Below are 22,176 nucleotides of genomic sequence, written 5' to 3' on the forward strand. Positions count from 1 at the left end.
TTTTAATAAATATACACGTAAAATAAATGGACAATTCAAACGACACAAATGAAAATAAAAACGAAACAAAACCAAATACGCCCACTTCGTTTCCCGTCATCCCTTGCGTCCAACCGAGCGAGCAGGGGAGCGTCGGAGCACAAGCCGCCCCGCATTAGCTTAGCCAGCGCCTCGTACGGAGCCCAGGCGGACGGACGGACACCAGCACACCACACCACACCACACCACACCGCGGCCACGATGAAGGACGTCAGCGGCTTCCTCAAGCAGCAGCAGAGCGCCAGCTCCACTCCGGAGATGGCGTCCGAGTGGCACACGCTGGAGGAGCTGTACAACAAAAAGTAAAGCGTGCAGGCTGCTAGCCGTTAGCCGTTTAGCTTCGGTTAGCCCTTTCATTGGAATTGCACGCTGAGTCACTCACAGAGCTAACGCTAACGCTAGCGTAGGGGCTGCTAGCCTCCGACACTGTGGCTACCAGTCAGTGTTTGGATGTTATGGTCGTGGTGAAAAGTTGGGGGCGACGGGGCGCATTAGCTTGTGACAGTGTTTTCTTGCTAATAATTGGTTTCCATTTGTTTCATAGTTTGTGCGCCAGGCCACAGGAGTATGAACAGATTCATGAGCAGTTGACAGGGTGTCAGTTGTTTTTACATCACAACACTGTCTGCAGACTCCTTCTATGCGTATACCATAAACAATTATGTGACTTCATTTCTGAATCCTATCAAATCGGAATCATCTACAGTCGAATCTGATATATCTAATATAAACTGTCCGTTGATTAATTTGGGCAAATATGACGGGACAGATTAAGCATACTGCTTTTTGCCCTTGTGCGCATCCTGTGGTTTTTGGGTGGTTGATTATGTTTGATAAGTGACCAAAGACACCAGCTTAACACAATCTTTGTTTTCCTTCACAGGTTGTGGCATCAGTTAACACTGAGGGTGACAGACTTTGTGAAAGATCCTTGCTTCAAATCAGGGGATGGCCTCATACAGGTAATTGCTGCAAGATGAATGTAGTGCATGTTTGTTCGTTTTGTACAAATACAATTGAAACAACATAATACCGAACACGTATTTCCAGCTTTTCGTTTATTTATTTTACCCTCTAAAGTCAGTATAATTAGTCCCCATTTTCAGCATCCCCTGATGGGTTAGTTTGGAACAAATGCTGGTCAAATTTACTTGGGTCGGGATTGGCATTGGCTAAACAACAAGGCTAACATATCTAACACTTTTCACTTGCTGCAATTTGCACATTGATGTCGTCATATGTCACCGGAATGATTCAAATGGAATGCATTATATAGTTGAAAGTAGCTGAAAATATCCTGAAGATTCATAAGAACTTATCTTATTAACCCTCAGGGATTCTCTCCACTACACCTTGAGTGTAATTTGTCATCCACATTCACGTATTGCTAATAATCTGAGTCAGTTATTGGTTATTGTAGATAAGGAATTGATTGATTAGTCAACAGCTGTTAATCAATGTGATCACTTTAGAAAAAAATAGTATAATAAGTAGCCTGGGAACCAGACAAGTCTGTGAGCTGATGTTTTATTTGCTCTGCGCAGTACGTCTGACCACCCTTCCATTCAAACAGATTTTCACCTGACCGTGCCAGGGTCGGGCCAATCACAACCGTTTCCAATATCACAACCATCTAATATGGGGCGTTTGATACAATGACGATACAGAGGAGCGCCATTGGTGCATTTTTGTAAACAACCAAGATGGCTGCTGCTGACGTGGAGCTGTCTGTTGAATCCGCTATCGCGAAAGTATTAAACGAACTGGACGGTACACTTCCTCTCTAAAGCTTTGCGTATAAGAAAGATGCCTTTACCGTTCTTCTGACAGGATTTGGTAAAATTTCATTTACTAACTCACTCGCTCAGTGCTACGTCACAGGTTTTGTTGCTGTGATTGGTTGTAGGCCTAATCAATTGCGTCTAGAGACATTTTTTGTCTGCGCCCCTTGGTAACACCCATAGAAAATACAAAATGAACGGAGAGATTCCATACAAATACGCATTTGCGAATTAGTCTGGTGATGACAGGTTATAAAATAGGCTTATAAGGAACAAAATGACAGTGCTAACACAGACAACTTGGAAGTACTCAATATATTCAAGCACCAATATTTTGACATGGTAAAAAACAAAAAAAAAGCACATCAGATGATATGGAACTGATTGATTCTTTTTTGATAGTCAAATAATCCCCCCCCCCCCCCCCCCCATTCATAAAATTGCTGATTTTCTAACATTAACTCATTGCAGCCTAGTTGTGACCAGAGATTTCTTGTTTCACTTTTTCAGCTCTATGACAATTTTCTCAGTGACTTCGAACACAGGTGTGGTGAATTCAGTCTGACCTTGTAACAATTCACAAACAATATTGACTTGTTTGTTTTCTTTGATGTTGATGCTAATGTAGTTATTTTCATCTCTTAACAGAATCAATCCGTTGTCCTTAGTGGAGATTATACTCTATGTAGCCAGACAGATGTCAGGTAAGAACACCTTAGTGTAACAAGAAGTGGATCGCTTCTTTTCCCCCCGTTTTTCATATTTTTAGTAGTTACACTTAAATGATTTTGATTTCAGATCCTAAAGATGCCATCACTTTCCTCGAGAAGACCAGGGAAAAAGTAAGCTAAGATACTCATATTGTCACAAGTGTATAGCAGTATTAGATTTTGAAGCTGCCAGCAAATCATTTTATAAACTACAATAGTTGAAAGTTAGAGATGTTATATGCATGACTTTCTATCAACTCCAGGTTAAAAGCAGCGAAGAGGCGGTCATTCTCTGCAAGACGTCTATCGGCAGTCTCAAATTAGAGATCAATGACCTTCCAGCCACAAAGGTAAAAAACCCCTAAAGAGGAAACAAAACACACTGGGTTTGGAAGGGTGGGAGAGTGAAACCCCACACAGTCTGAGGAGAGACCTGCCAATCAAGGCAATAGCGCCCCTAGATATACCCCCTTATCAGCCTCAACATCCTCTTCATGGAACAACAATTTTCAAATATAGAAAAAAGGGAAAAAGCATTTGAAAAAGTAAACTTAGATATTGAGACCCTGTGGTCTTGTGGAAATGCTCTTGAAAGGCTTCTTCTAATCCTTACAAGACTAATATATTGTTGTTTTTTCCCCCTTTGCCTCATTATTTTTTAGAAACTGATTGAAGAGGTTGAGGAAATGTTGAACAACCTGCCTGGGGTAACATCGGTCCACGGACGCTTTTACGACCTGTCTAGCAAATACTACCGCATCATCGGGAACCACGCCTCCTACTACAAGGACGCGCTGCGCTACCTGGGATGTGTGGATATCAAGGACTTGCCCGGTAGGAGAAGCTTCGTACGCCTGCTCCGCTCCGTTAAGGATCACAGTCCAAAGCGCCAATGTTCTGGAACATTCTCCCACCCTCTATTACAGTGGTGGGGAACCTTTTTCATGTTTGGGGCCGGATTAATAATTACATATATGATAGTGGGCCATAGACTACTGACAACTATTGAAGAAGGGGGGAAAAAACTAATAATGTTACTATGAAATATCAAGAAAAAGTTTGATCGTTTTGTTTTTTGAATTTTTTATTGAATAAGAAACAATATAAATAGCTATTTTTTTTTTTTTGTTTGTTTTGTTTTGTTTTTAAACAGAGAAAACATATGGACAGATGTTCTCCAACCCTGCTCTCTAAAATCTGCTACATCTGTTTTTTTGCATTTTAAAGAGCTCTTAGAAAGTATTTTGTTTGAATGAGCTTCTTCAGTTCTGTTCTAGGTTTTATCATTTTATGTGACTATTATGTTCTTGAGTTGTTTTACATGTGCGTTTTATTTCTGATTTCTTTGACACCTTGATACTGTGAAACTATGTTTTTATTTTTTTGTGAAACACTTTGTAAGTTATGCTTTTAAAAAGTGCTATGTAAATAAAGTTTATTTTAAATCCAACAGAGACAGAGAAGCAGGAGAGGGCATTCACATTAGGTCTGGCTGGACTCTTGGGAGAAGGAGTTTACAACTTTGGAGAGCTGGTAGGTTCTTTCGGGCTTCTGAGCTCCCCGCCGCCAGCTTTTCTTTTCTATATTTGTAAACGGATATGCTGTGTTCAGTTCATGTCCAGATATCTCGTTTTAGCTCTGAGGTGCTGAAAGTTGCTCTCGGTGTGTCTTTCCAGCTGATGCATCCGGTGCTGGAGTCCCTGAGGAACACGGACAAGCAGTGGCTCATTGATACTCTCTATGCCTTCAATGGAGGAAATGTGGAGAAATTCCAGGGTTTCAAGTCTGCCTGGGGCCAACAGGTGAGCAATATTTACATAAATATCTATAGAAACATCCTTCTAGAGAAACAGTTCTACAGATGGAAAACAATGACGAACGACAGAATAAACATTTGTAAGAGTTACTTTATCAATGACAGACATAAATGAGTTGCATTTTAATGATTAAGTTAACCCTTCCATTTATTTACTCAGCTGACTTCTTGTCAACTTTCTATAGCTAAACAATAATATTTGTTCATATTGATGCAGTCTTACAGTATATAGGCAAATGTTCAAACAACTTATTCAGATGTAAACTTTTTACTTATGAAAGCAAAGTTTCCCTGCTAAAACCTGATGTCTGACAGGGACCGGCTATGACATCAACATAAGTGCTATTCAGTGAACACAACCTATTTTAATGACAAGTAAAAAACAAGCCTTAATGAGCTGAGGAGGAGGGAAGATTATTAGTTTCAGATTAATTGAGAATGCAGAATTTAAATGGTTCATTTACATATTAATCATATTTATCACACGTTCCCTCTCTGTCCTAGCCTGACCTTGCAGCACATGAGCCGAAGCTTATGCAGAAGATCCAGCTGCTCTGTGTGATGGAGGTAAAACAGCATGGCTAGTTTCCTTCCTATCTATATATATTTTTTCCCCGATTGTACATTCGCTGAACTGTAAGACGACGAGTGTATTTGTTTTTAAATTGTTGGCATGTGCACAGTGACATCGAGTGTCCCTTCTGCTCAGGAGGCAAAGAAGCCCTGACGAGAAATACCAGCAAAATGGGCTGCGGTCTATTTTTACAAAGGCGTTGATTAGCAACGTCATGTGACACAGTTGACTACAACAGATTGTCTTTCCACTTCAAGAACAGTTGTTTTTCTAAAGCCAGGCCCTATAAAAACTGTTTTATTTGCATTTCAGTCAACAGAAATTTATTAATTTCTATAAAGTTACGGTCTCCGAAAGTGCGTTTTCAAAACCCTGTTTGACTGCCAGAAAGTGGTCTTCATGATTCTACCATTCAAATCTGGTCTGTGTGACTATAGCTGAGTTCATGTTTTAAAGAGGGCCTTAAGAGCACCAATTGCATCATCATGCACCTTATTAAGACTTTCGGATTTCTGCTCAATCTTTCATTTTATTCTGGCGTTGTGTTATGGGTCTTGTAAATGTTCACTTCTACGTTTTGAGATAACAGCCTCGCCAGATTGGTGAATTCACAGTTTGATCATGCGTCACAGCTCATACATATTAGGAGAAGAATCATTCATTCTTCATCATTCTTCCTCAGAAGGGCACAGTATCGTCTCCTGCTTTCTAGCTAAACATGTCAAAGGGGAGCGGTTGTGTTCAACTGTAAAATAAGTAACAATTGGAATACTAAAGAGGGTTTTTGACTCATCATTTTGTCCTCGACGGAGGAAACCTCTGGCGCTCAGTGATCTCACTGGCTTTTCATAATTGCTCTAATGCAAGTAGACTCGGCAATTGAATTATTGCCGTAACCCGATTATTCCCATTAGTATTGGCATCCATCTATGTAAACGTGCTCACTGTTCCCGCTCCAGATGACGTTTACCCGACCAGCCAACCACCGGCAACTGACCTTCACTGAAATTTCCCAGAGTGCTCAAGTCCCTGTCAACGAGGTCAGTGGGTATTTATAATCTGTACCAATCAGTGATTTTCAGTGATTAGCGTGGCAGAGTTCAGTCATGGGACAAAAGCCCTCCCTGCGTGTCATTTACAATGTTGTATTTACAGACTGCAAATCAGTGTAGATGTAAATTATTACAAGACCTGTTGGAACAATACACATTATGGAAGTAATTGCCTTTTGCCATATGTCGTCTCTAGAAACAAGATATGTAATTTAAAATCTATTTATCAATGCTACGCCCGATGAGTGCTTTAAAAAAAAAAAAAAGAAATGTATGTACGATTAGAATTTACATTATCAGTTAATAATTGAATTAATTTACCCTACTTTACCCGCCCGGCCAAGATGCATCCATTAAATCCCAAGAAAATATGGAACGCTCAAACGTCTCCAGTGTCCAGACAAGGCAGGGAGCTCCCACTCTACAGCTGGTGTCGTCAAATTTTACCGGTGGACTTATTTTGCGCTGCAGGTGGAGCTTCTGGTGATGAAGGCCCTCTCGGTGGGCCTGATAAAAGGGAACATTGATGAGGTGGACCAGAAGGTGCAGATGACCTGGGTGCAGCCCAGAGTGCTGGACCTGCAGCAGGTAAACACCAACAAGAGGAACATGTCTGAACTCCTGTAATTGTTTACATTCAGTTCTGCTAAGGAGATGTACTTGTTAATTACTGTTTTTGCTCAAAACATACGAGACGAGAAAACTTGGGTCGAGCACAGTTGGGAATGGCTCTCGCCGCCGAGGAACTCTCTCAGGTTCCTGTGTAATGACAACAATATCTGCCGGAGTTAAAGGAGCTTGACAGGACAGAGTTGATTATGTGCGGCTTTGCCGATGCATTTTCTATTGTAAGCAAAGACGCCTGTAGGACCTCTGTGGTTCAACTCCACTCTGTAATGACATGACGAGGAGCTCTTAAATGTTAGAGCAGAAATAAAAAATCTAAAGGCTGCGGCATGGAGCACCGGGTGCCTTTCATCACGTTTTGTTGTTTGAGTGGTGCTATCAGACTTGGATTCAACAATTCCACACGGCGGAAGGGGGAGAAGAGCCTTCAAAGGAAACATTTTTTGGGGGGGGGATAAAATTGAAAAAACATTTCACGGTTGCGGCGCTGTTCTATGTTGATTTAATTCGTCAGTATTTATTGTCTTGTTGTCATTTTAATCGTGCATTGAATTGCCATCTGCCGGTACAGTGGTGCCAGATGTTGTCGTTAAATGAGTTGTTTTCATCAGAGGCGTTGTTTGTGTGCCAAGCTCGTCTTCCCTTCCTGAGGTCCGAGCGAAAACCTCTCTTCCTCAAACACTGGTGTCACGTTGAGTTTTAGGCTTTTTACTCATCAGCGCACACATACTTTACATACACCCCTGACCCTTTTCCTCGTAGGTTACATTTGCTAATATTGTCTGTTTCCGGAAAATGTGAACGATTATTATCTCCTGTTCTCAGTGACAATTACGGCAAGAATTGTCATATTTCTGACAAATTTTCAAATGGAATAAACAAATACAAAATACTGGAAAATTGAGTAACTTAGACAAAAATACATCCTCTTTTAAAGAAAAAAAAAAAACATGTTTAACTAAAGGAAAACTACACTCCACATTTAGTGTTGCTTAATATTTTATTTTTGGCTGGCTCGCGTTGAAGCGGGGTGGTGTTGTGATTTGTGGCGGTTCACAAGCCTCACCTTCTGGGATGTGCTTTCAGATCAAGGGCATGAAGGAGCGGCTGGACTTCTGGTGCGGCGACGTGAAAAACATGGCCATGTTGGTGGAGCAACAGGCCCACGACATCCTCACCTAAAGAGGATCCCCCCCCCGGTGTCCTTACTCCACCCCGCGTCCTTACTCCACCCCCCCGCCTCCTTCCCTTCCTCACCTTGGTTCTCTTCTCCCTTCAATCCCTCTGTTCGCATGTGCAGCGAGAATACAAATGTCTGCTTTCCTCCTCCACGGGAGGAATCTGGTTCCCCAAAATTTCAGTTTTATATTTTGGTTGTTGTTCATTCTTGCCCTGTTGCTGTAACCATTTATATCCGAGCAGTAAATTACACTGTATTTTACAAATAAATCTGGTATGAAAACATAATCACATAATTGACTGAAATCCTTGCTTTGAAGTTATTTCCAGACATTCTGCATTTACTTGACCCGATGCCGTTGTAAATCTTTCCTCTTCACTGTGAATAAGCTCTTAATTTTAACATTTTTTAAAAATGTCTTTCAAGGAATTAGTTGTTGTAGGGATTTTGAAGCTCTGCTCCAGTGGGTTCTTGACTAATTTAAATGTATGATGTGGTGAAAATAGCGGCAGCAGGTGGCAAAGTAAGATGAATAGTACCTGAGTTTCGGGGATGCTTTAGCGTTCACTTGCAGTAGCCATTTTGAAATTAGAATATTCTTTGTATTTCCATTTAGGGGTTGACTCGACATGGAAATCTGGAAATTGCTCGTGTCTCAAAACAACCACCAAATTATTATCACGAGGACTATTAATTAAATGATTATGGCCCTGGATTTGAAGGAAGAAGCCATCACTAAAGTAGTATTATATATGTTTATATAAAAAGTTAAGATGTCCCTTTCCTCCAATGTTTTGGAATTTCTAAATCAGTTGACATTTAAACAAGATTACATACTTTTTTTTTGTGTTTTGTCAGCTTGTCAAAAAGTGTTTTGCTAGCTTGGTCTGCACTGCAACATAGAGCTCTATCCTACAGACAGGGCTAAATCCTTTGAATAACTATTGAGTTTTAATAATAAATATATAAATAAAATATTTTACAATAATTTACTGTTTACAGTTATTCCGTTTTTTTTCCTTTTCCCTTGGCCCACACATGCCCTCCCACACAATTGGTCTGTTTGATTGGACACTTGTTAGTTTATTGGCTTTTTGGAGCTACTTTTCCTCTAATGTAATAAACTAATGGCTCAAAAGTGATAGACTTTAAAAGAGTATATGAAGTCTTATCTCTTATTTTCTAAAGGGGACATCACAGATTAGTCTTTTTTTCATTTTGGATACTTAGCAAACTATTTTAGAATAGAATTACCTATTTTAATGTTTCCCTTCAAACAATGAAAATGATTGAGTTCTTTGGCATATCAGTGGGACACATCAATTCTGAACTTGTTTACCAATGGAATACTAACATAGCAGCGTGTGTGAGTGTCCCTGCGATGATCTCATCGAGGTGTTCCAATCCTTCGCGGCCTCAGGGATCTGAGAGGATTCTGATGGATGAGAAGATGGTAAAGAAAATATAAATGGCCAAAATCATTTCTCTTTATAAATAACACGCCATGCGGGGCTTCAGGTCTGATCTCTCATTTCAGCAGTTTAATTGAGAGCATTTTGCTCGTCCAAGCATCCTGATGGGCCTTAGTGAGTTAGTGATGAGCTAGTTTCATTTCAGTGTAATGTTTCATATTTCATAATATCTCACTGTTTTAGGTCGAAATACCTTTGGCCCGTGTCACTGTGTCATCGGGCCAATGCCTACAGTACCCAAAAAGCATCACCTAGTCACAGCACCATGAGAGCCAACGGATCAGTCGTTCAATAAGAAAAGGATTTCCAATACCGTCACTTCGCTCATTTTCTCTCTATTTCTTAGTTATCTCCCGTGGGGATCGATCACGTCCACGAACTCCCCCCCGCAAACGAAGGCGACCGTGGGCAATCTGTAATTCTGTAATTGTCGTACACGTCCCATGTCATGGCAGCAGATGGGGTGGACTTTGATAGAACACGTAGACATTGGCCTGTGGGTTATGAGCTACATCACCAGATGTAAGCCGGACGATGCGTTGTGACCGACGTGGGGCAGGAAATGTTCTGTCTGAAGATCAACCCGAGTGACCGCTGCGGCTGATTGGTTTGCTTATCAGACAACAATCGGAAAGGCTGACATCGATCCGACCGAGCGAGGCCTTCCCGAAGGGATCGATAGACGCAAAAAAAAACAAAAAAACGCTACTTATCCAGGAACAGAATGCTGACTTCCGAGGGTTTTTTCCTCTCTGGGAGGTGGAGTTATAAAGAGAGAGCGCAAAACGAGGCTGGATAATTAGGAAAAAGCAGGCTGTGTCCCCCAAAGGGAGAGAGCGGCGAGCTCTACGCATGCCGTTCCCTCCTCTCCCTCCCTCTCTATCGCTTTAAGAGCCGAGAGAAGGAGTGTGCATGTGGGGGAGGGGTATTGGCTGGGGTGGAACGGTCCTGTAATGAGCGGATTTTAGAGAGAGTGGGTGAGAGAGATAGGAGGGGAGCGAGGGAGGGAAAAAAAAGGGCAGAGCAAGAGAGAGGCGGAAAAACGAGCGAGCACATACAGTATGATTTGGTGGAAATGGGCTGTCTTAGCCGTCCGACTCTAGGCAAGCCCCGTAATGGAGAAAACAAAGGGACGAGAAATGGAATAACAGAGCTGTTGTTTTGCACGTCTGCCCGCTGCATCCTCGTCTCCAGGAGAGAGCCTCGTCTTCGGATCTGAGCAGGGCTGCAAAGGGAAAAAGGAGAAGGAACGAGAAGAGCATCGGGAATATTCATACACAGTCATTTATTCCAAGGTGTGTGTGTGTGTGTGCGTGCGTGCATGCGCGAGTCAACGTCTGTGTGTGTGTGTGCATGTTCATGGATGTGTGTGTGTTTGATAGCTGCCAGGATCGCTTGTTTCCAGGCCATGCTATAGAAATATCCTCAACTTCTCTGCTACTCTGTGTATTTGTGGCGTACCGGTGCAGTATATTGCCATCCTTATCCTCTATTTCTCTCTCCATTTGTGTGTGTCGGTGCAGCAGGAAAGTAGGGATGGTGTAATGTCTAATTGAGCTGAGCGCGGTCGCTGCCGCCACCACTGCGCGGGCCGCTGGGACTACAGGAAGGAGCCTGGGCCTAGCGTGTCTGGAGCATCGCACCACACGGCCGAGGCAGCGGATAGGTGAGCTCCCCGGCTGCGAGGCTGTGAGGAGCCGGAGCGTGGAGGAGGAAGAGGAGGAGGAGGAGGAGAATGAGCATGAGAGGCACTCTGAGCCTGCATGCCCATGGGAAGTAGCTTGGCCAACAGTTGCCTCCGTCACAGCAGACCCGATGCTGAGGCTTAGATTGCTTCTCCGGCACGAGGTGAAGCTCTTGGGACCCCGTCCTGCCCTTTTCGAGACCCACCGCTGGTGTTTCACATCCTAAACGGACAGAAGAAGGAAGCACGAGGGCTCCACTGCTCCATGCCAGCGCATACAGACGAGGCCTCTCCCCACTCTGCTCTTTCTGTGTAAATCCAAGGCTCTTTCTTTTCTTGACATTCTGAGGATTTGCCTAAACCTGTTTCATGCATGTCCACTGGAGGCAGGTTTGACTTTGATGATGGGGGGTCGTACTGTGGGGGGTGGGAGCAGGGCAAGGCTCATGGTCGTGGGGTCTGCACGGGGCCCCAAGGCCAGGGTGAGTATGCAGGGGCCTGGAGCCACGGTTTTGAGGTCCTGGGCGTCTACACCTGGCCCAGCGGGAACAGCTATCAGGGCACCTGGGCACAAGGCAAGCGCCACGGTGTGGGAGTGGAGAGCAAGGGCCGCTGGGAGTACAGAGGCGAGTGGACCCAGGGATTCAAGGGCCGCTACGGGCAGCTGGAGAGCACAGCGAGCGGAGCTCGGTACGAGGGCACCTGGAGCAACGGCCTCCAGGATGGATATGGTACTGAAACCTACTCCGATGGAGGTAAGGACACCATATTCATGCTCTTTGCACCAGTAGCATGTGATGTTCTTTAACTTCTGTTTTCTCTCCATTGTAGCTATAAGGAAGACACAAACATTCGCTGTAACTTTAATACTTTGTCACTACATACAAACACAGGCTTGTGATTGGACCTGCTTGACCTGGCTAAAACACTACTGCTTCTCATCTCAACCTGGTTTATGTCTTTGTCTATTCGGAGGCCAATTCAACTAATAAGTAATTACATTTTATTTATAATAGCACCTCTCTAGACACGGTCACTAAGTGCACTTCACAATAAACAACATAAATATATAAAAGTAGTCACTTACAAAACAAATATAGACACAATCCAAAGACAAGTGACACAGTGTAAGTTAAAAGACTTGTTAGGAACACATCTTCAACACTAACAAATATCATCTCGGGATAAATTAAAAGAGGTTTTAATAATAAGGCTAATAGCACATTAATTATCTCTATAACAAAGTGTGGACATTATGGGCAGCCCAGGCATCCCTGTTGTGAGCCTAATATTAGGTCCTGTACCAGCATCTCCTCCCTTCAGAGGCACGCATGCTCCCTTCCTCCATCCCCAACCTGCATTCAACCACAGCCCGTACACTGTATATCTCCATGGCAACGGAGAGACAGCGGGTCAGAATTTCACCAGAGACCGTCTCTGCTCCTTTTCCCTGATTGGCGCGTTGTGTTGTCGCCGACGCTCTGTGTGACTTGGCCTTTCCGGGGCGGTTGACCAGACCCGGGTGAGAGGGGGACGGACCGAGGTCGGTGGGCGAGGCAGGGAACCATGGCAACGGTGTGTCGGCGCTGCTGCATTGAGGAAAAAAGCTTTTACGAGCGCCAACCACATTTGAATGGCGGCTTACCTCTCTGAACCCCCGGCACGGTTTAATTTGGGAGTCAGCTCGTACTCCAAACTAAAGTGCAGGAGAAGAAAAAAGACTGCGTCACGCGATCGCTCCCCGCTGGCTCACGTGGGAAACGGACAGATGAATTCCTCACGCACGAGCTGATGCATTTGGCACAACCCAGTAAATGTGCAGTTTATCAAGCACATACTCCAGCCTTCAATCAAGCCAAGGTGAAAACAACTATTATTATAGCTGCCACTCAGTGCGGCCTCATACCTCCAGGCCTGGGCTGCTGCTACTGAGCACAGGCCCGCACTTCAGCACTTCAGCACCACGGACAGCTCCTCCACTCTGAGCCCAAAGGTTATGTCCTACTATTAAAGTTAGTTATGAAGCTTCACCCGCCCATTTTCAGCGAGGAGTAGGACTTCTTTCCAGTGTAATAAAAAAAAAAATAATAATTATAATAATAATGATGATAAAGATGTCTGAACACCATCCGGTGGAACTCCTGACAGGTTAGGACAGCTCCTGGGAGTAGTTTCCGGGTTAAGACGGTTGTTAAAATGCTTTTATGCTTCTTATTGCGTCTTGCTTCTTAATGCTTCTTATGTCTAAAAGTAGGACCACACTTGTGTCACTCTGAGAATTTGTAGCCAGTTACGGAGCGAGCGAGTTGAGTCGCTTGGTAAATACGGGCCCTGGAGCTGCTTCTACATTGTTCCAGGACCTTGGAATCCTGCACAAGGCTAATGCCAACTGACTGGCGCGACACAAAAACACATCTCACTTCAGTAGGATGCAATAAAGGTACAATACACAATACTATAAGTCAAGGCACGTTTACGTACAAGTTTAAAATGTAATCACATTATGTTTGCGGAAATTGCTGAAGTATTTTTATGTTCTTCGTAGCACTTAGATCATATATGCCAAACTGTTTTGCTTTGAAGCCATAGAGCATAGTTCAAATTCAAGGTTTTTATCATACGCATAACAAAACATCTTATATATGTGGAAAAAAAACTAAGAATAGTATATATTGTAGAATATTAAGAATATAAATGTCGGTGCAGCTGAGTAAAAATAATATATTTACAGTGCAGGGTATATACATTACATTACATTACATTTTGTCATTTAGCAGACGCTTTTATCCAAAGCGACTTACAATTATTCAAACACCGACGGACGCAGCCATCAGGAGCAATGAGGGGTTAAGTGTCTTGCTCAAGGACACTACAGCATGCTAGCAGGAGCCTGGGATCGAACCAGCAACCTTTAGATCACTAGACCACCAGCTCTACCTCCTGAGCTACCACCCCCATATACAACATGGTGTAAAATGAAGACTGAGGTAGAATGGAGATAAAAGTGGCAGTGCAACATAACAGTAAAGTGCAGTGGGATTGTTACTATCTTAGATTTCTATCATATTTACTATCTTAGAGTGGTTACTCTCCAGCCTGCCAGGAAAGCCAAAAAACTGAATCAAATGTATGACATAGCAAATGGATAGAGGGAGAGAATGGGCAGAATGCAACAAGCTCTTGGGAGTAATTCAATGAGTTCAATATATACTGTGTGTGTATGTGTGTGTGTGGGTGTGTGTGTATATGTATATGTATATATATATTATAATTTTTTTTCCCTTCACTATCCCACAGCCAGCTTAAATAAACCTCATGTCCAAGTTCAAGAGAATATTTGTCACATACGTACACATTATATTGTGTCTGAGTCTGCAGATAAGAGGTCGCCCTTAGAAGGGGGGGTCACCATACACTCCTAATCTTTACTAAAATAGTGATATTAATTTACTTTATAAGTGGAACTTATGCCAGGGAATCAACAAGGTAAGAAAGATAATGTGTTGTGTTGTGTTTGTATATTCATGGTTAGTTACAGTATGTAGGCCACCTTTGTAATGCTATTGGAGCCTCTGAGGAATTATTAGATGACTTCCTGCTTTTCTATTTCCATCCCATAGTAACAGTAGACTCATACATACTGTAAATGTGAGGCAGAATCTATAGCAAGTAGCAAAACTACTTTTAAAAACCACAAAGGAGTGTTTTTCTACCCCATCAATGTCAAGATGTCAAGATTATTTTAAACAGATTGTACTGAATAACTCCAAGTCGTGTACTAGAATTTGTTTACTGTGGAAGTATCTGTGAAGGATGAATGAAAATGATAATGAAGCAACACAATTCAATTCAAGCCCTCATGGCACCGTATGAATTAGCATATATTTTCTTCTCAACTCTGTGATTGTTTTCCTGTCATGCGTTGCTTATGGGGCCGTACCTTCCCAACATGAATTTATGAAGAAAGTATTCAGGAAAAACACAACTTGAATGAATGATGCTGGTGGTTGTGTTTCAATTGGGACAGTATGAACCTTACAAGCATATTGGAGGAGAGTTTGTCAAAATGCTATCCATGACATTTAAAGTTCCCAGCCTCTTCGGCAGGAATTTCTGTTGATGGTCCCTCATCAACATCGACCTGCGGCTCCTTGGATGCAGGGGTCTGGTTGTATTGTCGTTTATTTGGTTTGAGTGGTGTCTGTGGAAGAAGGGATTAGGGTGAGGACACATTCCCGTGGGGAGCGGTTTGTTTGAAACTAGGTTGATAGATTTAACTTCTTCCAAAACAGTGGGTGTTATTATTTTTTAAAGGTACAGTGTGTAGAATTTACCGAACGGACTTGCCAGAAATGGAATATAATATTCAAAGTGCATTTTAATTTGTGTATAACCACGAAAATAAGAATCGTTGTGCTGTCGTTACCTTAGAATGAGCCGTGTTTTATCTACATAGTGATAAGGTACGCTTCCATGGAAACCGCCATGTTGCACCGCCATGCTGACTTCAGGAGCCCAGAACGGACAAACCAAACACTTTTTTGGGCCGCCATCTCTTCCACGGAGGCCGCCGTCTTGCGCCGCCATGGGGAGGGGTATTCAGTTGGTTGCGATCTGCAACCTCCCCGCTAGATGCCACTAAATTCTACACACCGCACCTTTAATTATAATTTGCCGTGCTTTTCCGGTGAGCTCACAGCGGGGGTTTGAAGAGACGGGTCTCTCCGGAGCTCCAATTTGAGATGCACATGCAGACAGAGGGGAAAAAATAGCAGTTATCGCAGAGAAGATGGATTACAAGAGTTATTTTCCATTCAACTTTTTCCGCTATGGCAGCAAACTACTATATTGGCAAAGGGCGATACCTTGTATGTTTAATAAACAAAGAGGAACACATCTGATATGTATTTGACCCTGTCTGAAAAAAATCAGTTAATGCGTTATAGACCAAACAACTTTACTCAAAGAAACGTATTTCATTGTTTTACCAGCATGTTACGACATTTCAAAACACTGTAAACACTTTCTCACACGGCACCGTCCAGATGTGTCTTCTGCCCTTTAGCTGTGGTGTGTAAATGAATGTGTTATATTTAGTAAAAAAAGCAAACTACTGAATGTACGGGCAAAGATTTGATCGCTTTGATATAGTGTTCAGGATTCAGGCTCTGTTCTAACCTATTTGCAACTCAAGGATTTATAACGACATTTAAGTGACATTTTATTAGTGGACATAATTGTTAGACAATTAGACTATGTTTATCATTGAAGCAAAGGCAAATGCATTCTTTCAAAAAGGTTTAACAAAAGATGATGGAATTCTGCATATAGGTAAGTACATGGGTCAGAAGAGCACAGGGCCCTTCTGTTTAGAAAAACTGGAGTGGCTCTCGTTTTTCACTAAATAATCACTATAGACCACAGGATCCCAAACCTTAAGTTATGACCCCCCACACATATTTGTGAACCAAAAAAATGGATCTTAAATGAGCTTAAGTTTGACCTCTGTTTACTATATGACACTGTTCTGTTACTCATTTGAGCAGGCCAGATGTTATAGATGGAGCGTTTCATCTCGTGACCCACCTGGCTGTACACGATCCACCAGAGCAGGGGTTTCAATCTGTAATCTAAAAACTATGCTCATAATTACTATAACCCGCTTTAACCTCCACAGGCTTAGTTCGCAGGGATGAAATGTGTGTGAAAGTTGCAGACTTTCCTTCTTGTATTTAAGGACATTGTTTACTTGTGGCCAAAGCCTGGAGGGAGATGACAACAAGAATAGCTGTGTCAGTTAATTCTCCTGTAAGACACATTCAGCGTATCCCCCAAACGCTCTGGTGCCTAAGCAGCCTTCTGGGATCTTACCGTCACCATGTTGGGACCTTGTTGCAAGAACGTCCCCTGCAACGCCCGGCTCTACAGTTTGATAGTGGGCTGTCATCTCTGAAATATCTCTTTTCTTCAGTTTCAAAAAACTATTTTGACAAGGACAGCTAAAGTAAAGTCATTTTGAAAACACAATTGGGCACCTCTTTTATGTACTTTATTTATTCATGAGTAATTTAGTAAACAATCTGGGGAAATTTCGATGGAATCATGTTTTAAAACCACATTGTCATGGCTGTGCTAAACCTCGTTGTCGGGAACTTCATTATTTTCTTTGTCTCTAACCGTGATGTTGTCGTCTCTCTTTCTCTCAGGGACCTACCAGGGCCAGTGGCTGGGGGGGATGCGTCATGGCTATGGCGTGCGGCAGAGTGTACCGTACGGTATGGCCGCTGTCATCCTCTTCCCCCTGCGCACGTCTATAAACTCTCTCCGCTCCGAGCACAGCCACGGTGCCCCCGCTGTGCTGGAGGATGGCACCACCACAACGCCCACAGATGGGGTGGTGGCTGGGCTGGCCGGCAGCCCGGTGGGCCGAGGGGGGTTCGCTCTGACTGCGCCGAGTGAGGCGGACCGCCAGAGGAAGAGGAAAGGCCGCTTTCGCCAGTCCATCCTGAGCGGCCTGAAGCTGCGGCGCTCTGAGTCCAAAAGCTCCCTGGCCAGCCAGCTCAGCAAGCAGAGCTCCTTCTGCAGCGAGGCTGGCATGAGCACCGTCAGCTCCGCCGCTTCTGACATCCACTCCAACGCCAGCGAGAATGAGCAGGGTGCCCCCGTGGATGCCACTGTCACTGAGACCTATGCCGGCGAGTGGCGGAGCGACCAGAGGGCCGGCTGGGGTGTCAGCCGCCGCTCGGACGGCCTTCACTATGAGGGCGAATGGGTGGGGAACAAGAGGCACGGCTACGGATGCACCACCTTTCCCGACGGCACCAAAGAGGAGGGCAAGTACAAACAGAATGTCCTGGTGAGCGGAAAACGCAAGAACCTGATTCCACTAAGAGCTAGTAAGATCAGAGAGAAGGTGGACCGGGCGGTGGAGGCTGCCGAGAAGGCGGCAGACATTGCCAAACAGAAGGCAGAGATCGCCATGTCTAGGTAAGACAATCACTCAAAATATCGGACAAAGGGGGCGGGGGACACATTGAGGTTGGCTGTGAAGGGCAATGCCTGCTCCAGTCTTCAGGAATCAACTTGTATGCAGACAAAATAACACAGAATGCATTGAAGACTAGCTGGGAGCATGCGCTGTTTGTTATTACTCCCAAAATCTATAAAATGTTTAATTTCTGTAAATAATTGATTTCTTGCGCTGAACTTATGATCCCACCAGTCATCACAAATAACATGGATGATTGGTGGCAGTCAAAGCAGGACTACAGAACCAACCTACTCACTCAAACATTCAGATGGTTACAGCATGATTGATCTACATGGACTGACTAATGACTTATTGATGACTTATATTTCCACCTGTCACTGTTAGGATGAGCCACGCCCGCGGAAAGGCCGAGGCCGCTGATGGAGTTGCACAGAAAGCCATGGAGGAGTGTCGACTCGCCCGGATCGCTGCTAAAGAGCTCTCTCCCTCTTTTCACATCTACGGGAATGGTGAGTTGAAGAGAGAGGGGAAATCATATCAAAGTGAAGTTCTTCTTGATTTTGGTATTCACGTATTCCGCAAAGACTTTTGTGATCACAGGAAAGATCATTTTTAATCATTTTTTCACCACTCGCTTCTGTACTGTATTCTTCATTGTGAAGCTCCAGGTGAATGTTCGCAGCTGTGAGAATAATTGTAAACCTTTGTGGTGGTTTTGACAGAGGAGTTGAAAAGTTTTTTCTAAAAACTAAAACAAATTTAGTTTCCAAATTTCAAACACCATTTTTTGTCTTACCCATTGTAATTGATTTCTGAATACTGAAAAACTTGCTTTTTGTATTATATATTCAAGTCATTAATATGAAGGTTCGTTTTTAATATGAAGCTTTCTAATGTACCTGTTCCCACTTGAACTTCAATAGCCAGGGTGCCCAAACATTTTCCCTGGATGGGACAAAAATGGCACAACATCGGAAGATTTAATCTTCCTCAAGCATTTTTCATAATAATGTCAAACTTTATTATCAATAAAACAAATAACCAATATTGGGCGATTAAAAGTGCAAAATAGAAAAAAATGTGAGATGTATAAACAGATTATTATTATTATTGCCTTTTTTAAACACCTCTTGCCATCCAAAATAAAGGGTTCTGGCAGACCAGGGTATGCAAATTGTTGCTCCTAACTCCTAAATAGAGAGGATAAGCCTTTAACAAATATTAAGTGCATCCTTTTGTTAAATCCTCTTTCACATTCCTTTTACCACTGGAATTGTCTATCCAAGATGAAAATGCACTGATTTTTATTTGTACATACTGGTGAAATGGAGACATGCAGTGTTCGTATGCTGCACTTGGTGTGGCTTGGTGCCAAATCACTTCATTGGTGCTATTCTCTCACTGTGTTTCTAGGGCTTGAATGTCAAAGGCCCAAGCACCAGGACGCCAAGGACAAAGACCATGAGGTCATCTCCACGGGAACAGACAGTCCTGAGCTGTGCACTCCGGACACCACGCCGCCTGTAATAACACCTGATCTCAGCCCTGTGCTGACCGTGCCCACCTCGCCCCCCCGCACCCCACCCAAGCACACCCACCGCCCCCGAAACGCCTGCTTCATGCGGCAGAGTGCTGTGGATGACCAGAGCGGGGCAGAGATCCAGGTGCTGGTGGAGGGGCGTGGCATGGATCTTCCCAGGGGCGGGGCCAACACTTGGACGGATGACGTGTATCCAGACAGAGGAGGCAGCAGCCGCTCCACCACGCCCTCCCTCCTGGAGGAGCAGGAGGGCCAGATGAACGGCCACGAGCAAGCCCCTAATCACAAACCGCGGGAGAAATCCTTGCCTAACCACAAGTCCCGGGAGCACTCTTCTTCCTACAGAGGGTGGGAGCACTCTTCATCCGGCCAAAAACCCTCAAAGCATGCCTCTTCCAATCACAAGTCCAGGGAGTACTCCTCCTCCAATCACAAAACATGGGATCATTCTTCAACCAATCACAAAGCCTGCGAGCATGCCTCTTCCAATTACAAGCCGCAGGTGCACATTTTATCCAATCACAAGGCCTTGGAGCATAACATGTCCAATCACAAGACTTCCGAGCATGCTTCCAATCACAAGCCCCAAGATTATATCTGCTCTAATCACAATGCAAAAGACCACATCTCTTCTAACTACAATCCTCGAGAGCATGTGTACTCCAACCACCACCCAACAGAGCATGTCTACTCCAACCACCATCCAAAGCAGCACATCTCCTCCAACCACAAGCTTAGCGAGCATGCATCGGTCGACCAAAAGCTTGACGGCCTCGCCGGGGGCTGGACTGCCGAAAGCACCCTGAGGTGGAGCCCCGCCCACTCGCGCCTAACGGAGCAGGACGAAGAGCGACTAACTGACTACACGGTCGACATGAGGCTTCAGTCCTCGGACTCCTACCCGCCGCGCGGCCTGGGCCAGGAGTCCCCGGCCCCCAAAAGCAACAGGCTGCGGTCTCGGGGCCTGCGACTCGTGCGGGACGGATCCATGGACTCTGTACAGATGCTGGACAACCTGAATGTGGGGGCAGAGTTGGAGGAATGGCCGCTGCACAGGGACCTCACCCTCTCCCCGCCCCTCAAGTCTCAGCCTATCATCCTGGAGCAGGAAGGAGAGCATCTCACCCTCAAATCAAACTCAGTGAGCGGTTACAATACATATGTTCCTTTTTCTGTTTTGTTCCACATATATGTCATATAAAATATAACATTTCTTTGTCCTTCTGTGTAATTTCTAAATCTGCACAACAGTACTTAATGCAGCATATGCGACACATGAACTGAGCGCTTATATTTATTCTATTTTCAATTAAATATACTCAATTAACTGTGTGATTTGTGTCATCTAACCCCCCTTTCCTCCTGTGTTTTCTTCCAGGGCTCCAGCTCTATTCTGGTGGTTATGGTCATTTTGCTCAATATTGGAGTAGCCATTCTTTTCATTCACTTCTTTATTTAAGCTTCTACAGGTACGATCTATTAAGACTTATTGTTACCTACAGTATACTATATTATTACCTGCTGAGACGGACATTATGCCAATTCAACTGGAGCCCACAGCCCATGTGACGGACACAGCAAAGCCTTTTTATCGTTGCGACTGGTCTTTTAACCTTTGTTGAAGCCCATTTGAGTTTCTCTGATACCATTATTTATTTTGAAAGGCGTGAGGTCACAACCATAGCGAGAGGTATTTGTTTAGTGTCACGAGAGAGCAAAGTGTGCAGATCAGAAATAGCGCGGCACAGCGGGACACGCGTGCACGTGTGTCGATCACCTGCTGTGAGACGGACCGGTGACGGTGCAGACAGTCCTACCGTTTGTTGCCACTCTGGGTGACGATCCAGCATCCCGGTGCCCCACTTGTCACGACTTCCATTGAAAAACATTCTGGCTCACAGCGTGGCCAACGCACATCAATAATCCTTTTCGTTGCCTTTTAGTCTTTTCCGTTTGGCCCCATCCACCAATCCCAACCCCTATTAGCACTATGCGCTACAGAACTATGCTGCAAGAGTAGATCCATTTTAAAGGGCTCCGTCATTGTTTTTTTCCTTTCGACACACAAACATTGCATGAGGGTACATAGGTAAGAAAGTGCATTTTCTATCCCTTTAACATTATTGTTTTGTCTTCATTTGTACACACGCCATTCAGATTACAAATTCCGGCCACCCCGATCTGTCGACGGAGGTTCGGCGACGGCGCCATTTCACGTCTGATGAAATCACAGAATCTCAAATTCATATTCGATTCATGAATTGAACAATAGTCGGATCCATGAATCTAATATTAAGTAATAAGAAGCATTATCCTGGATTTATTGTAAATTAGGTGGAATTTATGTCGACCCTGCCACTCACACATTGACACACGTCCAGTCTCGATGCCACACACGTGCACACATAGACATGGAAAACACTTCTATCTACTGACATATTAAGGAGATTTCAGCCTTGCCCCTTTGTACAGCTTTGAGACTGTTATGTTATAACCACTAATTCTGATATACAGTATATGTGTATGTGTCATTATTATTCAAGTTTGTTACTTTTTGCAATTTGCAAGACAGAGAGAATGCTGAGTGCCTCGTATTTATTCATTTTTTGTCTGAACTTAATTTCCCACCTCTCGTGGTCTGGCAAAGGGGAGATGAGTAACCTCCAATATTAGAACGGGTGAGCCCACTCCCACCACCCCTCAAATGGCA

General features: G+C 43.9%; 2 protein-coding genes across 3 annotated transcripts; both read left to right on the top strand.

Annotated features, from left to right (window-relative positions):
- The first annotated feature begins 119 nt into the window (after positions 1–119).
- Positions 120–8,066, top strand: psmd13 (proteasome 26S subunit, non-ATPase 13). Its single transcript, XM_079997026.1, has 13 exons — positions 120–341; positions 923–1,001; positions 2,331–2,365; positions 2,469–2,524; positions 2,619–2,662; positions 2,794–2,880; positions 3,193–3,364; positions 3,984–4,063; positions 4,207–4,332; positions 4,851–4,913; positions 5,880–5,960; positions 6,444–6,560; positions 7,686–8,066. The coding sequence occupies exons 1-13, from the start codon at positions 241–243 to the stop codon at positions 7,779–7,781; spliced, it is 1,137 nt and encodes a 378-aa protein (XP_079853152.1). The 5' UTR covers positions 120–240; the 3' UTR covers positions 7,782–8,066.
- Positions 8,067–11,308: 3,242 nt separating this feature from the next.
- On the top strand, positions 11,309–20,925 carry jph3a (junctophilin 3a; the record flags this gene model as incomplete). 2 transcript variants are annotated; one of them, XM_079998120.1, is made up of 5 exons in its annotated part: positions 11,309–11,690; positions 17,142–17,922; positions 18,311–18,468; positions 19,340–20,607; positions 20,845–20,925. In XM_079998120.1, the coding sequence occupies 5 exons, from the start codon at positions 11,309–11,311 to the stop codon at positions 20,923–20,925; spliced, it is 2,670 nt and encodes an 889-aa protein (XP_079854246.1). The 2 variants fall into 2 exon arrangements, with proteins under 2 accessions (XP_079854246.1, XP_079854247.1); XM_079998121.1 differs by having other exon boundaries at positions 18,311–18,435.
- Between the last annotated feature and the right edge of the window lie 1,251 nt (positions 20,926–22,176).

The sequence above is a fragment of the Zeus faber genome (assembly GCF_960531495.2).
Source record: "Zeus faber genome assembly, chromosome: 3".
Taxonomy (NCBI): domain Eukaryota; kingdom Metazoa; phylum Chordata; class Actinopteri; order Zeiformes; family Zeidae; genus Zeus; species Zeus faber.

What these genes read in the sequence shown, in the direction of transcription:
- psmd13 (XM_079997026.1), top strand. Translation starts at nt 241, where the DNA reads ATGAAGGACGTCAGCGGCTTCCTCAAGCAGCAGCAGAGCGCCAGCTCC. An exon ending in TCGAGAAGACCAGGGAAAAA is followed by an intron (nt 2,663 to 2,793) that starts GTAAGCTAAGAT and finishes TATCAACTCCAG; the next exon opens with GTTAAAAGCAGCGAAGAGGC. An exon ending in TTTACAACTTTGGAGAGCTG is followed by an intron (nt 4,064 to 4,206) that starts GTAGGTTCTTTC and finishes GTGTCTTTCCAG; the next exon opens with CTGATGCATCCGGTGCTGGA.